The 18,665-nt window shown below is 40.9% G+C and overlaps 6 protein-coding genes across 6 annotated transcripts; 4 read left to right on the forward strand and 2 right to left on the reverse strand.

Moving 5' to 3' along the window:
* The first annotated feature begins 354 nt into the window (after nucleotides 1-354).
* LOC117565037 (protein cortex) lies at nucleotides 355-2,685 on the forward strand. The gene is made up of 6 exons (XM_034243985.2): nucleotides 355-494; nucleotides 547-904; nucleotides 958-1,140; nucleotides 1,198-1,575; nucleotides 1,635-1,784; nucleotides 1,844-2,685. The coding sequence occupies exons 1-6, from the start codon at nucleotides 390-392 to the stop codon at nucleotides 2,104-2,106; spliced, it is 1,437 nt and encodes a 478-aa protein (XP_034099876.1). The 5' UTR covers nucleotides 355-389; the 3' UTR covers nucleotides 2,107-2,685.
* On the reverse strand, nucleotides 2,334-3,112 carry LOC117565044 (uncharacterized). Its single transcript, XM_034243992.2, has 2 exons — nucleotides 2,853-3,112; nucleotides 2,334-2,789 (listed from the first exon to the last, which is right to left on the reverse strand). Exon 2 carries the CDS (start codon nucleotides 2,787-2,789, stop codon nucleotides 2,604-2,606), a length of 186 nt encoding a protein of 61 aa, XP_034099883.1. The 5' UTR covers nucleotides 2,853-3,112; the 3' UTR covers nucleotides 2,334-2,603.
* LOC117565036 (protein cup) lies at nucleotides 2,640-14,263 on the reverse strand. Its single transcript, XM_034243984.2, has 7 exons — nucleotides 14,115-14,263; nucleotides 13,564-14,051; nucleotides 12,177-13,058; nucleotides 8,902-9,495; nucleotides 7,998-8,841; nucleotides 7,162-7,932; nucleotides 2,640-2,789 (listed from the first exon to the last, which is right to left on the reverse strand). Exons 2-7 carry the CDS (start codon nucleotides 14,044-14,046, stop codon nucleotides 2,776-2,778), a joined length of 3,588 nt encoding a protein of 1,195 aa, XP_034099875.1. The 5' UTR covers nucleotides 14,047-14,051; nucleotides 14,115-14,263; the 3' UTR covers nucleotides 2,640-2,775.
* Nucleotides 3,614-5,311, forward strand: LOC117565039 (serine protease inhibitor 27A). Its single transcript, XM_034243987.2, has one exon. It carries the CDS (start codon nucleotides 3,834-3,836, stop codon nucleotides 5,208-5,210), a length of 1,377 nt encoding a protein of 458 aa, XP_034099878.1. The 5' UTR covers nucleotides 3,614-3,833; the 3' UTR covers nucleotides 5,211-5,311.
* Nucleotides 10,127-11,585, forward strand: LOC117565042 (probable galactose-1-phosphate uridylyltransferase). The gene is made up of 3 exons (XM_034243989.2): nucleotides 10,127-10,351; nucleotides 10,417-10,792; nucleotides 10,855-11,585. The coding sequence occupies exons 1-3, from the start codon at nucleotides 10,333-10,335 to the stop codon at nucleotides 11,510-11,512; spliced, it is 1,053 nt and encodes a 350-aa protein (XP_034099880.1). The 5' UTR covers nucleotides 10,127-10,332; the 3' UTR covers nucleotides 11,513-11,585.
* Nucleotides 14,264-14,773: 510 nt separating the features above from the next.
* LOC117565038 (U1 small nuclear ribonucleoprotein 70 kDa) lies at nucleotides 14,774-17,281 on the forward strand. Its single transcript, XM_034243986.2, has 3 exons — nucleotides 14,774-14,942; nucleotides 15,015-15,474; nucleotides 15,635-17,281. Exons 2-3 carry the CDS (start codon nucleotides 15,057-15,059, stop codon nucleotides 16,633-16,635), a joined length of 1,419 nt encoding a protein of 472 aa, XP_034099877.1. The 5' UTR covers nucleotides 14,774-14,942; nucleotides 15,015-15,056; the 3' UTR covers nucleotides 16,636-17,281.
* The last annotated feature ends 1,384 nt before the right edge of the window (nucleotides 17,282-18,665 follow it).

An 18,665-nucleotide genomic window follows, 5' to 3' on the forward strand; every position in this document is an offset into this window, starting at 1 on the left:
GACTTCCATATTGGCTCTCAGCAGTGGAGCGCTCACTCAGAGAGTGAGTGGGAGCAAGCACTGTAGGGTGAGGGTGTATAAGCTGAAGATGGCGCCAAATTCAAATGAAAGTCATGAGGTGAAAATGTTGCTATGGTCGGAAAGACCACTTCCCTATATAGGTTTTGCGACACGTTTTCTGCAATGCGTACATTTTTCCTGTGTGAGTACATGAAACGTGCGCCATTTGCTATTTCCTATTGGGTATTTTTTGACACCGCTGCCTAATAGGCATAATAACAGTTAGAATAAGCGCTTTTGCAAGCTCAGATTGACAGCGCAAAGGGAAAGTCAAAGGGAATAGACAAATTGGAGTTAGCAATGGCGATTAGTTGAAAATTGTCGTCGAGATGAATCTGTGTGCGAGTCCCAGAAAAAACTCGTTGATGGACCAAAATGCAGTGCCATCTTTCAATAAAGGGCGTCGAGATGATTGGAAGCATGAAGTGAACAAAGTCAGGACAGTTGTAAATTGTTTTAAGAATTTAATTAAAAACTCCTTTCTAGAGTCAGTGTAATGTGAATCTAAAGTTTACCTATGGAGATCGCTTTATACCCAAGCGTTTCAATGCGGAGAATATCAACTATACGCTCAAGTATCTGGAAACAAATAAGGAGAAGGATATACTGATGGCAGATGAGATGCTCGTCTGCAGCTATTGGCGCCAAAACAGCTTTGTGCGGGCCATAAATGAAACGTTTGGCGTGCGCAATTCTCGTCTGCTGCAGTTCAGCAACCTGCAGAGCCACCTGTCGAATATTTCACGAAGAACAAACCAAGATTGCGACTGGCCCTGCACACCACGTCCCCGTCCCATGGCCTATCCCAATACCACACACGAGATGCCGAGATGCTCCTTGATTGGTAATTATTTCAAATAAACTTTATATAGTTCTCACAATTACAATTACACATAGATCATAATTTAATGGACTGGTCTATCAATGGTCATATGGCCGTCTCCCTTGGCCAGGATGTCATCATTTGGCATAATCAGGGCGAGACCACAATGGTGTTTAGCGTGAAGCGACCACGTTCTCTCAAGTATTCACCCAATGGCCGCTACCTTGCTATGGGCTGCACGGATTCCCAGCATCCAGGTAAGTTGAATCTCTATTCTCCTCTCATATTCAGCATATTATTCTTTTCTGTTGCAGTCCTTGAGCTGTGGAAACTGAAAACAGCGAAGGAATTTCTGGTTGCCGATGGCAAATACTTTCAGAAATCGGACGGTTCCATTTGTGCCATTGAGTGGACTCAGGACAGTCAGAAGATTGTCTGCGGCACCGGTTCCGGTCTCCTGGTTGTCCTGCAGATGCCCACGTTGCGCACGTTGTACAAACTGCGCAAACACACTGATAAAATCAGCAGCATTCGATACTCTCCGAATGGACAATATTTGGCCACAGCTGATGTTCAGGGACTTATTTATATATTCCATAGCAGACAATACAAAGTGCTGATACGCTTGCGTTCCAAGTCGTCTTCGATCATCTTTGACTGGCATCCCTGGTCGGGTGTAGAGCTGGCTATTTGTGAGTAGAAAAGAGAAAGGATTAGCAACTACGTTCATTACAAATATCCATGTTTTCAGCTGAGAAATCACCTCCATCCATTTACATTTTCAATGTGCCGCGTCGCGAGATAGTCGCCTTCTATCAGCGTGCGGATAAAAAGATCATGATCAACTCCATCAACTTTAGCAAAATTACAGGCGAGTTGCTGGTTAACGTCTATCGCTATGGTAAGCTGAATGTATTCACTGCTTGAAAATACGTCTTGTATAAATCATTTCATATTCAGATGATCAAGGCTGTCTCAGCTGCGAGATATTGGTGCTCTCCTCGTTTAATCGTGTGGTGGACATCATGGGCTACAAGGAGGGCGGAATGGTCTTTATGATGTGGAGTCCAGATGGCACCAAAATTGCTACGGCTGGCCTCGATGAATCTCTTTCCATTTGGAACTTTCTGCACAGCAATAAAGTCCACGACACCAAGGCCAAGAATCGTGTGCATGCAACGGAACGACGCAATTCTCTGGAGCTTTATAGATTATTTAAGTGATTCCATGTATTGATTTCCAAATTTTTTCATTATTTATTATGCAATCAGTATATTATTTTATGTATGTTTATGTAAATGTTGTGATTAATTATATATTTATTGTGTTTTTTTCAAAATGTAAACATTATGCGTTATTTATTAGCTAATCTTTCATTTTTCCAAATTCATTTTATAAATCTTCAATTAAAATTCCATATCATTGATTAAAGCTTATTTATACTCTACTCTTTTACATCATCATATCATATTTAATCATCTCTTCCCAAAAACATATAAAAAAAAAAGTAAACATGATCTTGCTGGTAAAAGAATTACATTTGATTGAACAATTTGCAAATGAATTAATTATGAAAAGGCCCAAATACACTTTTACTGGCTTTCGGGGATTGAAATCAATTTGCTACGCTAAATATTTGTATATGTTGTGTGTGTGTTGTACGTACTCTATAATAATATTGTTATATTGATCTTATAAAATTGGCAGTACCCCCGATGTTTTAACCCCGTCTCTGTGACTCCTGTTGAAATATATATTCCGCACAGGCTTCGGCATCAAGGCGACGATTTTTATCCTGATAGGGCTTGATTAAAAAACGATGGGTAGCAAAGATGATTGCCGTGGAGCCGACGCCAATGGCCATCAAACCGACTGTTGTCGATGCAAATTTTTTAATGAAGCTCATCTGCAAAATAAAATGTATTCATAATTAATACGTTAGTTAAATATAATAATTTGGTTGTCACACTTTGTAGCTGTTGTTGTTTCTGGTGTTGTTGCTGCTGCTTGTGCTGGTGCCTCGATAGACTTATCAGCTTTTTGTTCGTTTCTGTATTTGACCAACAATGGCTGCCAGATATAAACACCGCCAAGGAAGCCAATTGCAGTTACAACCATTAACTGAGGTACTGTGACACCGCGAGGACGACGTATTTGCATTGCAAAATATTGTCAAAGTAAATTTTCTAGCCGGCAACTGTTACATCAACAGCGGAACACACTAGTGAAAAAACAGCTGATTGGATAAAGCTTCACAACACTATTTTTTATTTAAGAGTTGCCAGCTTGACACTTTGAAATGACATCAGTTTGGCGTTGCCAGAAAATGCACACGGCTTTTGCCGTTATATATGTACAGCACAAAATGGTTATTTAAATATTTGCATTGAAATCCAAAAACCAAATAATTTATGCAGCAGCTAATTAGATTTATGGTTAGGGGTTTTCCTTGCTAAACATTGACGCAAATAGGAATTGTCACGGATTTCATGAGACGAAGTGCAAGAACACTTTGGATATTTATATAATAATTCATGTGGATATTTACATTTCAGCTTTGGAATCGATTGAGAGAATGAGAGGAGAGAGAATAAGACGATGACGTTCGCTGCTGTCATCTTTGGGACTCCCTGAAGCAACTGAGCGAGCGAGCAAGAAAGCAACTACAACAAGACAGCAGCCGAAGCGACGTCAAGCTGGTTTTTAAAAATGGCCTGCTCGCAGCGAGCTTTAAGTCAGTCTCAATTGGAATCGTGTGTTAAACGGTTCTCAGTTTGACGCAACTGTAAAAGTTGCGCTTTAAGCTCTCCTGCTCTTTTACTCTATTGCTACTTACTAAGGAGTGTGAAAACGAGACAAATACACATACATATAAATCTAAAGTCATAGAACTGTAAAAACAAAAAGTGCCCCGCGCATATAATTAAACGTAACGCGAAAAAAAACAAAAATGATGTACACAAAAGCGAAAATGATTATAGTGCTACTGGCAATGATGATTGCAGCGACGACAGCAACGAATACGAATGGCAACAACATACCCACATTAACAACACCGACGGGCGTCTTCGAGACGCGCACTGAAAGAATACCCAATGGAGCTGTGTTGCCCACTGCACCATCAGCAGCAGCAGCAGCAGCATTGCCGGCTGCCGCATCCTACGATGACCTGGACACCTTTGTGCCATTCCGCAGCGATTCCCATGACAATTTCTCATGGCAGTTGCTCAAGTCCGTGCTGCTGAGCGAGTCAACAAAACAGAACAATGTGATCATATCGCCATTTTCCATCAAATTAGTGCTCGCATTGCTGTCAGAGGCGGCTGGCACAAATACAGCAACACAAACGGAACTGATAAGCACACAGACAGACATTAGATCGGCGAACAATGTGCGTGAATTCTATCGCAAGACGCTCAACTCTTTCAAGAAGGAGAATCAGTTGCACAACATGTTGAGTGTGCGCACAAAGCTCTACACCGATAACTTTATTGAACCGCAACAAAAGTTTAGCGCAACCCTGAAGCACTTCTACGATAGCGAAATCGAATCCCTGGACTTTAGCAATGCGCCAGGCGCCGCCTACGCCATCAATGCCTGGGCTGCAAATGTCACTAACGGTCGTTTGGCCAATCTGGTCACACCTGACAATGTGCAAAACAAGGTGATGCTGCTCACGAATCTGATTTACTTCAAAGGTCTCTGGCGACGACAGTTCTACAACAGTTTCGAGGGCGTCTTTTTCCGCACCAAAGACTCGCAATCTCGCGTTCAGTTTATGGAACAGACGGACTTTTTCTACTACCACGATTCGGAGAAGATGAAGGCCCAGATCCTGCGATTGCCCTATAAGGGAAAGAACTCACTGTTTGTAATTTTGCCACACAGTGTGGATGGCATTAATGAGCTGGTGCAGACTCTGGAGAACGATGATGTCAAGAGTGCACAATGGGCCATGGAGGAAGTGAAGGTGAAGGTGACGCTGCCCAAATTCCATTTCGACTACAATCGCAGCTTCCGCGAAACTCTTCAGGAGCTGGGTGTACGTGAAATCTTCGAAGATACGGCTTCACTGCCAGGATTATCACGTGGCGCCGATGTGGCCGGCAAGGTGAAGGTATCGAACATCCTGCAGAAGGCTGGCATCGATGTCAATGAGCAGGGCACTGAGGCATATGCCGCAACCGTCGTGGAGATTGAGAACAAATTTGGAGGCACTCTGACCATCGAGGAGTTCAATGTGAACAGGCCATTTGTGTTCTTCATCGAAGAGGAGGCCACCGGCAACATTCTGTTTGCCGGCAAGGTGCATCTACCCATCAGCTAAACTCTGTTCTTCACCAGACGAGATCCGTGATTGATAATATTATTATTATACCATTATAGTGAAGTTACACTCCCGTAATAAACAAACAAAAGTTAAAACTATGATAACTATAGATAAAAGTTGGAAATATTATTGAAAAGCTTTTCTTTAAGCATTCGATTGTTTTCTATTAGCATATTTACACAGTTTAGGTCGTGGGAATTTCCAACCCGAACTACAATTGCGCCTCATTCTTAATGAGCTAATACTTGAGTCAAATATTGGGTACAAACCCCCATTTAGCCCCACACATGATTCACGAGTTTTGTAGGATCCAATTATCAACACAACTACTTAACAATTAGTCGATTCATCGTCACGTACGATGCCATAAAATAAATTATAATCCGTAAACTTTACTAAGCTTTTCTTAGAAACTACTAAAAACATACATTTTAAATTCTTCTAATCCATAAGTATGGGTTTCTCAGCATCCAAAAATAGCCAATTCAATATCCAGAACAAAAAAGAAATGCTATTTAACGATTCCTTTAAGTGGGTTATTCCAAAACTGATTCAGAAGATCAATAATAGTGTCAAATCCTAACATGGGTAATTCTATTATCAGTAACATCAAAAAAACTTAGTCATATTTCAAACCTGAGAGATCAAAAAGCTAAGCTTTACGTTTCAAAACAAGTTGTGCCCCAATACTAACAAAAACAAATATATACACAACACATTTATGCATGTGTTTGTGTATATATTTTAATTCTTTTTGTATCAGGCTTTGTTATCAAGTCGTTTCTATTTGTGCCCGAAGTGAAATCTACCCAGTATATATATTATATGTATATTGTGACTTGCACAACGATCGATGAAACAGGTTCCGCCACCCCATAAATAAAGAATTTTGTATTTGTGTTCTACGATTATGTTGGGTCACTGATCTGACCTTAGTACTACGTTATAAATCAGAGATAGAGCCCGGCTTTCTTTAGCTCCCTCGACTGCATCTGTTTCATACTAGATAAATTATACTTTGCACAATCAATTATCATATTGTTGTTCATAATTGAGTTGTTTATACATATTTATATATATATTTTGTTTTTTGGAAGCTTTCCAAATGTTGAAGTAGGAAGTTGATAAACAAGAATTGTTTTTATTACCGAAATACGGTTGCTTCATTTATAAAGTTACGTTATATATTTTTAGGGGAATACTTGCGACTTGTTTTACAGTCAAAAATTGGGAAACTTGGCTTTGAAGTTTAACACGTTTACGCTATGAAATTTTCGAATGTTTAAATATAGCGGCGAAAGCACAAAAATGGATATACCCAAAAAAAAACAAATATATAGTATATATTACATGATTCAACAACAAATGCAGTTTATTAATATTTGCAATGCTTTCGAGTTCACATATTTGATATGACTCAAGCAAATAAAGAAGAAAGAGACAAAGGCGCAACTGATAATTTTTGTCATGATTGCAACGCTGACATTTCCGAGACAATCAACAATTTCCTTGGAGTTTAACTCAAAATCTACTTCTTGAGAAAGTTCAAGACAAGTACAAGTAAAATAAACAAATAAAAATTTCAGAGTAAAGTGTGGGTAACAAATATTTGCACTGCTTTCGAGCGCAACGAGTAATGTAAACTTTAAAACTAATATTCGACTGAGAATAAAATGAAAGAAAACATTAAAAGGGTTGCTCTACTCCTGCTATACTCTTGATGTCGTTAATGCCTTGACACATACTATATGCATTTAAAAGCTTTAGGGTAGGGTACACGATTTTCACTTCTGGCGAGACTGTTAATTTAGAATATACTAAGATAGCAAAGCTATAAACTGAAGTATAAACGTCTTTTCACAAAGTAAATAGACGTCCTTACGTAGAGTATAATAAAAGTCAATTTAAAGCTGAGAATATAATTAGATAGAATGATTTATTGACTTACCGCCGCCACTTCCGCTGGACAACATTGCCATTGGCTGAATGTGAGATTTGTTAAAGTTGTTGCTGTTGAGCGGAGCCTGCTGTTGATGCTGCTGTGAATATGGATGATAAAGTGCAGCAGACTGTGACATTTCAGTCATTTGAAAATTGCCATTTTCGGTAAAACGTCGTGCAGCATTTGGCGCTGGCAATTGTGTTGGCTGTTGTTGGTGTGATAATGGCTGCGTTGCTTGATGGTTTTTACCAGCGATAAGAGCATTGAGCAAAGCATTTGATGAAGTTTGCTGACCTGCAGCTCTTTGGCCCAACATGGCTGGTAGTGAAGCGCGTGGTTGTGGCTGCTGCTGCAGTTGTTGCTGCTGATGTTTGCTTGTTGCATTCATGTTGAGCAACTTGGATGTTTGTTCCTCCATTTTACGCTTAATAACCGCATTGCGCATTATGTTGTTGGCATGCGCACGCAAATCTTCCTGCGTCAATTGCGCAGGCTGCGTTTGTTGGGTTTGCTGTTGTTGTTGCTGCTGCTGCTGCTGATGTTGCTGCTGTTGCTGTTGTCGTGCGGCAAGCGTTTGCTGCACAATGGCCAAATTGTGTAAATTCTGCAATTGGCTGGCAATCACAGTGCTCGAGAGCATCTCTAGCTGCTGCTGATGCTGTTGTTGCTGCTGTTGAGTGTTGGTAAACTGCAACACAGCCGTGATGGCCTCACGATCCATGTTGGTCAGCCGCGGATTAGCAAGCTGCACCAGCAAACCATGCTTTGATATTTCACCTACAAGCAAGTGATATTACTAAGTAAAATATGAAAGTAAATGGACTAGAGATTACAGTTTATACCTTTGGTTAGGCGCAACAGCAGCAGCTGTGTATCGGGTCGTCCTAAAATGACCTTTAGCTGAAGGTTGGCCAGAAGAGCGGTGCGCTGCTGTTGCTCCTGGATGAGCACATGTTGCTTCTGCTGTTGCTGTTGATATTGTTGCTGCTGCATAATGAAATTAGAGATGGCATCGTTGCCCACTTGTGGTGCCTGTTGAGAAGGCTGCTGACCCATCAATGGCTTTGCTCCATTCAATGCACCAATTAACTTTTGGAAATTATCCGCCTGCTTGTTGTTATTAGTGGTCGTTGCTCCCACTGTTGTTGGCCCTCCGGATGCATCGTTAGTGTTGCCCAACGAGTTGCGACGCCACTTGGCTTCTAGTTGATCCACCGATGGCATTTGATTGATATAACCCAAGCTCTTTGGTTGCTCGAGATTCTGGCAACTGCTGTTGTTATTATTATTGGTACATATTGCCTGCTTAAAGAACTCATTGAGAGATGACGAAGAATTATTCTTTTCCATGCGGTCGCGAGCAAAGAAAGACATGAACTTGGAATTGTTATTGTTGTTATTGCTGGCAGCATTCGACGGTTGGTGCAACTGCTGTTGCTGCTGCTGCTGTTGTTGCTGATAGTTGCCCTCAACACGTCCATAACTGTAATGATTGAATCTATCAAACTGTCCAGTCGACCGACGCTTCTCATCCTTGACATGATGTTGCTCCATGGTATGCATTTTATTCATGTTTTCCAAGCTGCTGCAATTGTTGTTGCTGTCGTTCTTCGGCATTGCTTTGTTAATGCTACTGTTGCTGCTATTGCTGCTGTTATGCTGCCATTTGTATTTGTTCTTTTCCATCTAACAAAAGTTGAGTAATTAAATAACATTAACTCAATAAACCATAATAATTTTATTTACCTTTTGCTTGACAGTGCTGTCATTTTGCTTTCCCTCCTTGAGCAACTTCTCCTCTTCCTCATCAAAGCCACACAATTCGATGGTATCAAGTCGCGAGGTTGGACCACAACTAAACCACTCGGGTTCCTCATTATTGTTTTGCCTGTAACGACGATGGTGTCGCTCCTCCGTTTCCTTTGATTTGGGCTTGGAAACCACCAAGAATCCCGACATTACACGCTTCACATAGTTCTCATTCGCTCGATTTAGATCATCTGTGGATTCATTTGATTTCAAGCTCTCATTCTCCGAACGATTGTGATTACTGGACATGCCCATGATGGGTGTATTAGGGCGTCCATTCGGTTGCTGTTGAGTTGCATTCATTTGGGTGGTGCTGCTAATCTCGCCATTATCAAAGAATTTCAAAACAGTCATGTTGTTATTGTTGTTATGATGCTTCATATCATCCATGTGGGATTTTCCTATGGCTGTGATTTGATGACCATTGTATGGTGGCTTGTATTCGGGTTTGTAATCATTGTTATTATACGTCCACTTTGTGTGCGATAATCGTCCGCTTCCAATGCGTCGTTGATTAACAATGGCAGGATCCTATAGATGTTAAAGAAATTATGTTTTATGATAATCGATAATAATAAATTAATAATGTATTTTCCCCTCTCAATATTATATTATTTTTTAAACTGTTAAATATATTTGTATATATAACGTAAAACTAATATAGTTCGGCAAAGCTGTAATTTAGGCCATGCCCAATTTTTTACAGTGCATGGTCACCAGACAGAGACAGAGAGAGACAGCACTGAACTTATCGAGCACAGTAGATCGCAGCCAAAAATTCTACATTTTTTATATATACATCAATTTATATTAATTATATATTATTTGCTAGTATTTAAGTCGACTGTTAAAGCACCAATTAATTATTTAAATAAATAATTAAAGAAGGCCACGCATATTTTAACCCAATGAAGTAACTGTAACTGAAGTAACATTCATCGCCAAACAAACACATCGATTGCACATCGCTAACAGCTGGCGCCAAAGGCAAACTCACACAAACACATACATAGTTTACAGCTCCAGCTGTGGAGAGTGCTCAATATGTGAGCTGATAAAGCGCGCTAAGCAAAACTTGCGAATGTGCGTGTAAAACGGAACAGGGCAAAAAACAGAAAGCACAAAAAGGGAGGGAGAGTGAGTAAAATGAGAATATGGAGCAGACGGCACAAAAACAAATTGCAACTAAAATTGCTAGCGACAGTTCACAGTTGACATTGCGTTGTTCCGCGACTGCGACTAACTGTAAAAGCTGCCATTTAAAATACGCTCTCAATACACACACACACACACACACACGCACGCATTAGGTAAATGCACTGATAGCAAATCAACAGTTCGTCGAGACTCAGTTCAATCAGTGACAAGATGCAGTTTGTGGCCACAGGTAAGTGAAACGATTAACGGCATTTTAATTTGAGATTGCTTTAAATATATAATCTACAATTGTAGAACATCAACATCGACGGTTGAACCCGTTGACAGGCCATTGGGTACTCGTAAGTCCGCATCGCATGCAGCGTCCTTGGTCAGGACAGGAGGAGAAACCCCAACTCAACGAACAACCCGAATTTGATCCAACTAATCCCCTCTGTCCCGGCGTTAAGCGACCCAATGGTCTAGTGACTGAACGCTACGAAAGCACCTACGTGTTTGATAACGATTTTCCCGCACTGTTGGAACAGGTGCCATCGCCACCGTCTAGTGATGATCCATTATTCCAGGCGGCTGCGGCACGCGGCAATTGTCGCGTCATGTGCTTCCATCCCAAATCGAATTTGACCTTGCCGACGATGAGCACATCAGAGATTACCGCTGTCATCGATGAGTGAGTTATCGCGCCCGCCCATGTTATCGATTTTTAATTTATGCTTTCACTCCCCCACTCAGGTGGATCAAGCAGTTTAATGAGCTGAGCAGCAAATACGCCTGGGTGCAAATCTTTGAGAACAAAGGCGCCAGCATGGGATGCTCGAATCCGCATCCACATTGTCAGATCTGGTCGTGTTCCTTTCTGCCTACCGAGCCACAGCTAAAACAGGAGCGTCTGCGTGCGTATTATGCCACCCACGAACGGCCGATGTTAAGCGACTATGTGGATCGTGAGCTGCAGCGCAAGGAACGCATTGTGATCGAAAATCCCGACTGGCTCGTTGTGGTGCCCTACTGGGCTGTCTGGCCATTCGAAACGATGCTAATTTCACGCAACAACAACAAACGCATCAATGACTTGACCGAGCAACAACGTCAGAATTTGGCCAAGACCATTAAGGAACTGACCATCAAGTACGATAATCTCTTTCAATGTTCGTGTCCCTATTCCATGGGTTGGCACGGTGCACCCACAGGACCAGAGCATGCACACGCCTCGAGTGCTCATTGGACACTGCACGCTCTTTACTATCCCCCCTTGCTGCGCTCGGCGACGGTTCGCAAATTCATGGTCGGCTTTGAATTGTTGTCGATGGCACAACGCGATTTGACACCGGAGCAGGCGGCACAACGACTGAGGGATGTGAGTGGCACAGTTCATTACCTGGCCAAATAATGCACGGAGTAAGGAGCAAGTGATGCACTAGCTAGACTAGTTACATGAATTTATATTAAACTATAGTTGTTGTCAATATAAAACGAAGCGTGTTTCATTCAACGAGCTATGAGACGGGATTTTAGCCAGTTGAACTTCAATTATGTTAATGATACATCTACAACTCTTGCTCTTTTGGGAATACAAGAATTTCTACAATTAATTTAATTTAAAAATCAAATCGTTTGTTCGCCAGTCAGCCCGCAAAAATGTCTAATTGCAAGATTAATGGATATTTTAATGAGAAAAAGTAGACTACATTAAAGAGTATAACTGGCTTAACTGCCTCAATGCAATATGCATTAAGAATGACTGCCCCAAACATTCCTCTTTAAGCTATATAAATTCTGAATTTGTGTGTCAAAGAAAGGTGAGTCAGCTAAGCCTATTTTACATGATTATAGCTATAAAAATTGCCGCAAATGATGAACATTTGTGCAACTCCAAATGCGAATTAGATTACTTTATATATAGCTATCGAAATCATGTTCCTACTTGTTGCCGCAAATGATGAGCTTGCGTCGCAAAAACTCTTATCGCAATACAATCAGATTAATCGTTTAGATTATGTGCTGTGTATGAGTTTATATGATACGTTAGATAGAGAGACAAAGCAACAACATACCTGGAACTCTTGCTGTGGTTGCGGCGGCTGACTCTGTATGATGGATTCATCGGCCAGCAGCTGTTGCTGTTGCTTGCTCTTGTTCTTGTAGAAAGCGGGCATGCACTCATTGCTGCCACTGGTGCGTGGCTTAAAGCTGCTGTGCTGTGGTTGAGTGCTGCGTGTTACAGCAGCATCGACGATGCGCCAGAGATTCATGCGACGCAGTCGCGCCTCCAACTCAATGTCATCACAGGTCGCAATGCGCGGCATGCTAAAGCTCAAAGATTCCTTGGAGCGATGCATCAAGGCGTGCATCATGCGATGACGTATATCCAGCAGATGCTGACGCGTATACTGTTGTAATGGTTTGCTGTTGTTGCTGCTGGACAACGGCATTGCCGATTGTGTCGAACGCAATTTGGGTAGTCGAAGACTTCCAGTCGTCATTGATGATGTTGTGGTGCTTGAAAGGCTGCGCTTTTGGGTGACTGTTGTCATCATTGGTTTCTTGCCCATATCTGCATCTCCTTTGGCAACCGTCGGCGTTGGACTAAGCTGCAGATCACAGCCCACTGCCATCTGACTAGTTGGTTGGGTGTAGGGTGTTGAGGCGCGTGCCGAAAGCACCTGGAGTGTCATCAGGCCTTGCGTCTCGTCATCGAGGAATGGCAAAGGTATGGCTTGCTGTGATATGATCATCGTTTGATGCTGCTTGGCCAGCAGATTATTAATTTTTAGTTCACGCTCCAGTTTGATGATAACGTCGGGCTTGTTGCACTTGGGATGCAAGATCATCTCCTGAGAGGTGTTGATTGTTGGTGTACGCGTATTATTCAAACAAGTAGGCGACATTTGGAGGACATTGACATCGGTTTTCATATCATCCAACACAGGCACAGACTATTATTTTAGTTGAGTCGAAATTTGGACAATTAAAATGCGTAATTAGAATAAACAATCACAAAATGTATGATGTATATCGAGATGCTAGCGAAATATCTTTACAAGAATCTGACCACGGTATTTAATAAAGCCAAAATAAAAAAAGTCAAAATCACGAAAATTTCAATGTCATTGCCGAAACATCAAAATTTTTAAAGAATTTTACAGCCAGTGTCTGTTGTATGGATTTAATATCTGTACGATGAACAATATAAAATTCAAATAAAACTTCTGGAATTTTTGAACACTATTTCATGAAATTATTTAAAAGTGTGTTTGTTGTGTTTCAACAAATTCAAAATATCGACAACAAATCAACATCGAAACGTATTGATATCGACTTTAAAAGCCTAGCAACTAATCGAAAAGGCAGCTAGATTCGATTCTATCGACAAACGAAACATTAAATCGTTAACGTTAACAATTTGTATGTTATTTATGCTTGCATGGGTGTTGATATTACCTTAATTTTCGATCTTCGTTGTTCCCTCTTGTTGCTCTCCATTTTGGTAATCGCTTCCTCAAGCGCATCCTTTAGCTTAATGGCTGTCAATTTGACATAACCTTGACTATTATTAATAGGCAAGGGGGGCGGCGGCGGTGGGGCACAAGGATCTTCCCATTTCTCAGAATTTGCTTCGTCATCTTCGGTATCAATTGTCGCCATCGCTGCCGATGTCGACGGTGCAGGAGCCTGAACAGGTGTGGGGGGCGGAGGTGGTGGTGGCATTGCAAATTTAGTCTTTTCAACAGGTGTTCGCGCCTGTTGCGCATCCGCATCTGCATCGCCTTGACCATCATCATCGTCTTGGTCCACAACGAGTAAATGCTTGCGTTTTAATTTACGTTGCTCCTTGGGCGATTGATTTGATTCGAAATCAGCGCCAGCGCCATTTTCTTCTACGATCAATTCGTCTTCAACCATTTGCTTTGCACTAGTTGACATTTTTTCTACACAGTTTAAGTATTTTAATTTGAACTTAAACGCGATAATCACAATGTTTGAATACTTACAATAATTTCTTTTACTTTGTACTTATTGAACAATCACTTAATAATTCCAATAGGAATATGAAAAATCCTTCTCTTCTATAAATTGCAAAATGAAATCACGTTTATGGCGAGTTAACAAGTGCCGTTATTTGGACTTTCAATCGTCCGCCAGAATACGTGAGTGTGTATGTAAGAACAGTATGACCGTAATTGCATTTTAATAATCTACTCTAAGGTATCAGAACAAAATACTAAATTACTCAGACACTAGAACAAACGGCCGCAACTTTAAAATTTGTTTTTCGACAATAACCGAAATACTTTTCTTAAATATAGGATAGTTAAAATATAATTGAGAGGAAAACTTTTATATTAAGACTATTAATCTTAACACCTATTCACATCGCTAACTTTATAATTTTCTAAGAATTTCCGGATAAGCGTGATCAAAAACAATTATTGGGAAGGAAAGATTGGGGTCCTTGAATATCTCTGGTATTTTTTAGTATTTTATATGATGTTTATTTTCGCAATGATCGTGTTTATTATATCATTTAACAGTAAATTGACAGATAAGATAATGTCTTTAAAATAATATTAATAATATTTCTTATTAAGGTATCGATGCTTGTCGTAAAAATCGATATTAAAAAAAACCCAAAATATATCGAGCCATCGATAGTGCCATCGATGTTCCTCCACCTCTAGCATTTGAGGAAAAGATTTTCTTCAATCTATAAAAAATTGTATTTTGTTGCTGTGTTAAATCAATATAGCAGGCAAGTGCATGCTGAGCTTGATTTAAGTGCAATTACTGCGATCAAATCCACCACTGGATGGATTAATAAAGTAAGTACATCAACGAAAATACAATTCTGTCGTAAACAAATCGCAACATAACCTCATTTTTCTATTGTCTAGAACGACGCAGGCAAAAGGTAATAAAAATTAAATTAAACAAAAATGACCCAATATCTGCCGCCAAATCTATTGGCGTTATTCGCCGCACGCGATCCCATACCGTTTATGCCACCGGTGGACAAGTTGCCACATGAAAAGAAATCACGCGGCTACTTAGGCGTCGCCAAATTTATGAGCGACTTCGAAGACCCCAAAGACACACCGCTGCCTAAAACGGTGGAGACGCGTCAGGAGCGATTGGAACGGCGGCGACGCGAGAAAGCCGAACAGGTGGCCTACAAACTGGAACGTGAGATTGCTCTGTGGGATCCAACAGAAATAAAGAACGCCACAGTGGATCCATTTCGTACGCTGTTCATAGCGCGCATCAATTATGACACCTCCGAGTCAAAGCTGCGGCGTGAATTCGAGTTCTACGGCCCGATCAAGAAGATTGTGCTCATCCATGACCAGGACTCAGGTAAGCACATAACTAATGGCTATTTTTATTTTAAAATCAATATAAACAATAATTTAAATACCACTAACATTTAGAATGAATGACATAGATACAATTTTTAATTAAAACAGCATTTGTCTCCAAAATTTAAATACAACTAACTTTCAAATCTGTCTCTTAGGTAAACCCAAGGGATATGCTTTCATTGAGTACGAGCACGAGCGTGACATGCATGCGGCGTATAAACACGCCGATGGTAAGAAGATTGACAGCAAGCGTGTCCTAGTGGACGTGGAACGCGCTCGCACCGTCAAGGGTTGGCTGCCGCGTCGACTGGGAGGCGGCCTTGGTGGCACAAGACGCGGTGGCAACGATGTCAACATTAAGCACTCTGGTCGCGAGGACAATGAACGTGAGCGTGAACGCTATCGTTTGGAGCGTGAGCGCGAGGATCGCGAAGGCGGCGCACGCAGTGGAGGCGGCGGCAGCAATGGCCTCGATTCGCGCAGCGGACGCTCCGCCTATGGCGCATCATCGGGTGGAGCGTTGGGCGGCGGTGAAAGGCGTCGCTCGCGCTCTCGTGATCGCCGGGATCGTGATCGTGAGCGTGGTGGTCGTGGTGGCGTTGGACGCTCACGCAGTCGTTCGCGAGAGCGACGAAAACGTCGCGCCGGCAGTCGAGAGCGTGATTATGACGATTTCGATGGACGACGCGATCGGCGTGATCGAGATCGTGATCGTGAGCGGGAGCGTGAAAAGAAAAAGAAGCGTTCCAAGTCACGGGAACGCGAATCATCGCGTGAGCGTCGCGATCGCAAGCGTGAGCGTCGTGATCGTGAGCGCAGCGGTGCTGAACGCAGCGGCGGCGGCGATCGTGATGTTAAGGAGCGCAAACCCGATTTCCGTGATATGGATATGATTAAGATCAAAGAGGAGCCCATTGATGATGGTTATCCCACATACTCCATGAACGACTATCAAAACACGGCCATCAAGCGTGAGTTGGACGATGAGAACGAGGAGAAGTATCGACCACCGCCACCGTCGGGTGCACATCACAACATGTTCAGTGTGCCCCCACCCCCGATACTTGCACGCAGCAATAGCAACAGCAATAACAACAACTCTGATAATGGCAACTCTCAAAATGCCGGCGGCGATCAGACATGGTGGCGTCAATAAATGGATAAATTTGTCGGCGATGCACATTTGGCTGGCTGGCTGGTAATCGATAACGATAACAATTTTTCAGAGCATAACAATTCTACTGCATAGGTAATAATTAACTATTAGAGCTGCGTAACGATCGTAACCGGGGGCAACCAACGATTGTTTTTAAAAATATTTATTCAAATTGTAATTCATAGCGGATCAGACGACGGCATTTTCGGAAACTCAAAACACACACGTAAGGCAATGCGTAAGCTATTAAATGCTGTAAGTTCGATTTCCAAAAACAAAAACTGAGGAGCGCTTTTTTCAAATTTTTTTCTTAACTTGTATAATGCATATACAAACAACAAAAAAACGTAAAACACAAAAACATAACAAGACACAAACAACAACAACAAGAAAATAATTGTGCATAGCTTAAAATACGTTTAAAGAACATATGTAAGTAAAAGAGAAAATTCTTTACAATTGAAAAAATGAAGAGTAAGTAAAAATAAATCCAGATCAACATGTGTGTTTGTTTCCCCACCTTTGGTAAGGGGGTAAAAGGGAATATCCCGGATCCACAGGGCTGCAACAGCGAAAACCAATGTAATAATTATTTTACACACAAAAACAAAAAAAAAAAAAACTTTAAAACTACTTTAAAGCCTTGCACTAACTCGTGCCATTTTCTTTTCTTTATCTTTTTGCAGTTTGCAATAATGAAACTATTAATAACTCTCGAGCATAAGTATACACAAACAGTAATCTGTAATTATTAGTTCCGCCAAGCGAGAAAAGCCAAATTCCTAGAGTCCTCAAATTCTCCTTGACCCAATTTAGAACAAGAAACTCAGGTAATTTCTTCGTTACACAAATCTCACTAACCTTCTATGCCTGTTTACCGTTCTAGGCCAACACTAGTAACGTGGTGATGGCTCCCTGGTACGCCCAGAGCTCAGCTTATTTGAAATTGGTAAATCACACATGTCACATATATCTCTATCTGAGTGTAAGTTCCTAATCTCGAGCTATTCCAAAAATTTCAAAAAAAAAAAAACTGTTAACTGAAGAGATTGTAAGTTGTTGTCGTGGGTTTGTTTGGGTAAGATATTGTTCACCAACAAATGCGAGTCGTTCCAGTACCGATAAATCGAAGGAATATCTATATATGTATATTCTTTTGTATTCCTTGATGGTATAATGGTGAGGAAATGGTTATAATCCAGGTTCATATTGTTGTGTGTAATCAATTATTCGATTTCGATCTTTTTAAGTGCGTTTGGTGATCACACCGTGGAATACTAAATTCCCCAAATTAACAAAAAAGAAACATGGTTAAGGTTTGTTCTTGGTTCTTTTTGTCGTTTGGCGCCTATGAGTCTGGTAAGGGTCCCGACTTAGGGTTATTTTAAAGTGTGTGTGTGTTGCAATGGCTCTTGGTGGATTGTGGATTCGTTCGATACGTTATTAAATAAATTATTCACTGCACAGAAAACAAAAAAATGAATCCAAATGAAAGTAAAGCAAAAATCACGCAAATAGCTTATTTAAAAATTTCCCTACAGCATTACTAAGGACAAATGTATGTATATAGATTGGTCGACAGATAAAAAGTTCCAAAATGTGCAATTAACTTTTTTAAATAAAACACTTTACAAACTAAATTGAATGGTTTTTAAATGAGAGGACACGGATTGGGGACCATGCCAGTAAATGGCACCTAATAGCCTATTTCCACTGCACCAAAAAACCTAAATTTTTTCGGTTTTTTCCGTTTAGGTCGAATGTTACGTTCGCGCAATGTAAAAACCCATAAAAAAAAGTCGGTTCGAAACGTAAAAAAAACTGAGTGCAGTGGAAAAAGGCTATAAGACTTAAGCAATTCAAAATACTTCGAATTTGGCGCCTAAAGTAACTGCTAATTCTCAGCATTATTGAAAAAACTAATCGGTTTCGATAACGATTACAAGGTCCTAGATTCATATAAGCATTTACATTTAAGTTATAAGTCTAACAGCCGTACACTAGACGAGAACTTACTAGAAATAATATTA

This window comes from Drosophila albomicans, chromosome 2L (assembly GCF_009650485.2).
Source record: "Drosophila albomicans strain 15112-1751.03 chromosome 2L, ASM965048v2, whole genome shotgun sequence".
NCBI lineage: Eukaryota > Metazoa > Arthropoda > Insecta > Diptera > Drosophilidae > Drosophila > Drosophila albomicans.

Bases quoted from the DNA above. Each gene is read 5' to 3' on its own strand.
- LOC117565037 (XM_034243985.2), top strand. From the start codon at position 390: ATGAATCTGTGTGCGAGTCCCAGAAAAAACTCGTTGATGGACCAAAAT. The intron at 495-546 runs GTCAGGACAGTT...ACTCCTTTCTAG, and splicing joins GGAAGCATGAAGTGAACAAA to AGTCAGTGTAATGTGAATCT. The intron at 905-957 runs GTAATTATTTCA...AATTACACATAG, and splicing joins GCCGAGATGCTCCTTGATTG to ATCATAATTTAATGGACTGG.
- LOC117565044 (XM_034243992.2), bottom strand. From the start codon at position 2,789: ATGAGCTTCATTAAAAAATTTGCATCGACAACAGTCGGTTTGATGGCC.
- LOC117565039 (XM_034243987.2), top strand. From the start codon at position 3,834: ATGATGTACACAAAAGCGAAAATGATTATAGTGCTACTGGCAATGATG.
- LOC117565042 (XM_034243989.2), top strand. The intron at 10,793-10,854 runs GTGAGTTATCGC...TCCCCCACTCAG, and splicing joins ATTACCGCTGTCATCGATGA to GTGGATCAAGCAGTTTAATG.
- LOC117565036 (XM_034243984.2), bottom strand. From the start codon at position 14,046: ATGTCAACTAGTGCAAAGCAAATGGTTGAAGACGAATTGATCGTAGAA. The intron at 13,059-13,563 runs GTAATATCAACA...CTAAAATAATAG, and splicing joins AACGAAGATCGAAAATTAAG to TCTGTGCCTGTGTTGGATGA. The intron at 8,842-8,901 runs GTAAATAAAATT...AACTTTTGTTAG, and splicing joins ACAGCACTGTCAAGCAAAAG to ATGGAAAAGAACAAATACAA.
- LOC117565038 (XM_034243986.2), top strand. From the start codon at position 15,057: ATGACCCAATATCTGCCGCCAAATCTATTGGCGTTATTCGCCGCACGC. The intron at 15,475-15,634 runs GTAAGCACATAA...TCTGTCTCTTAG, and splicing joins CATCCATGACCAGGACTCAG to GTAAACCCAAGGGATATGCT.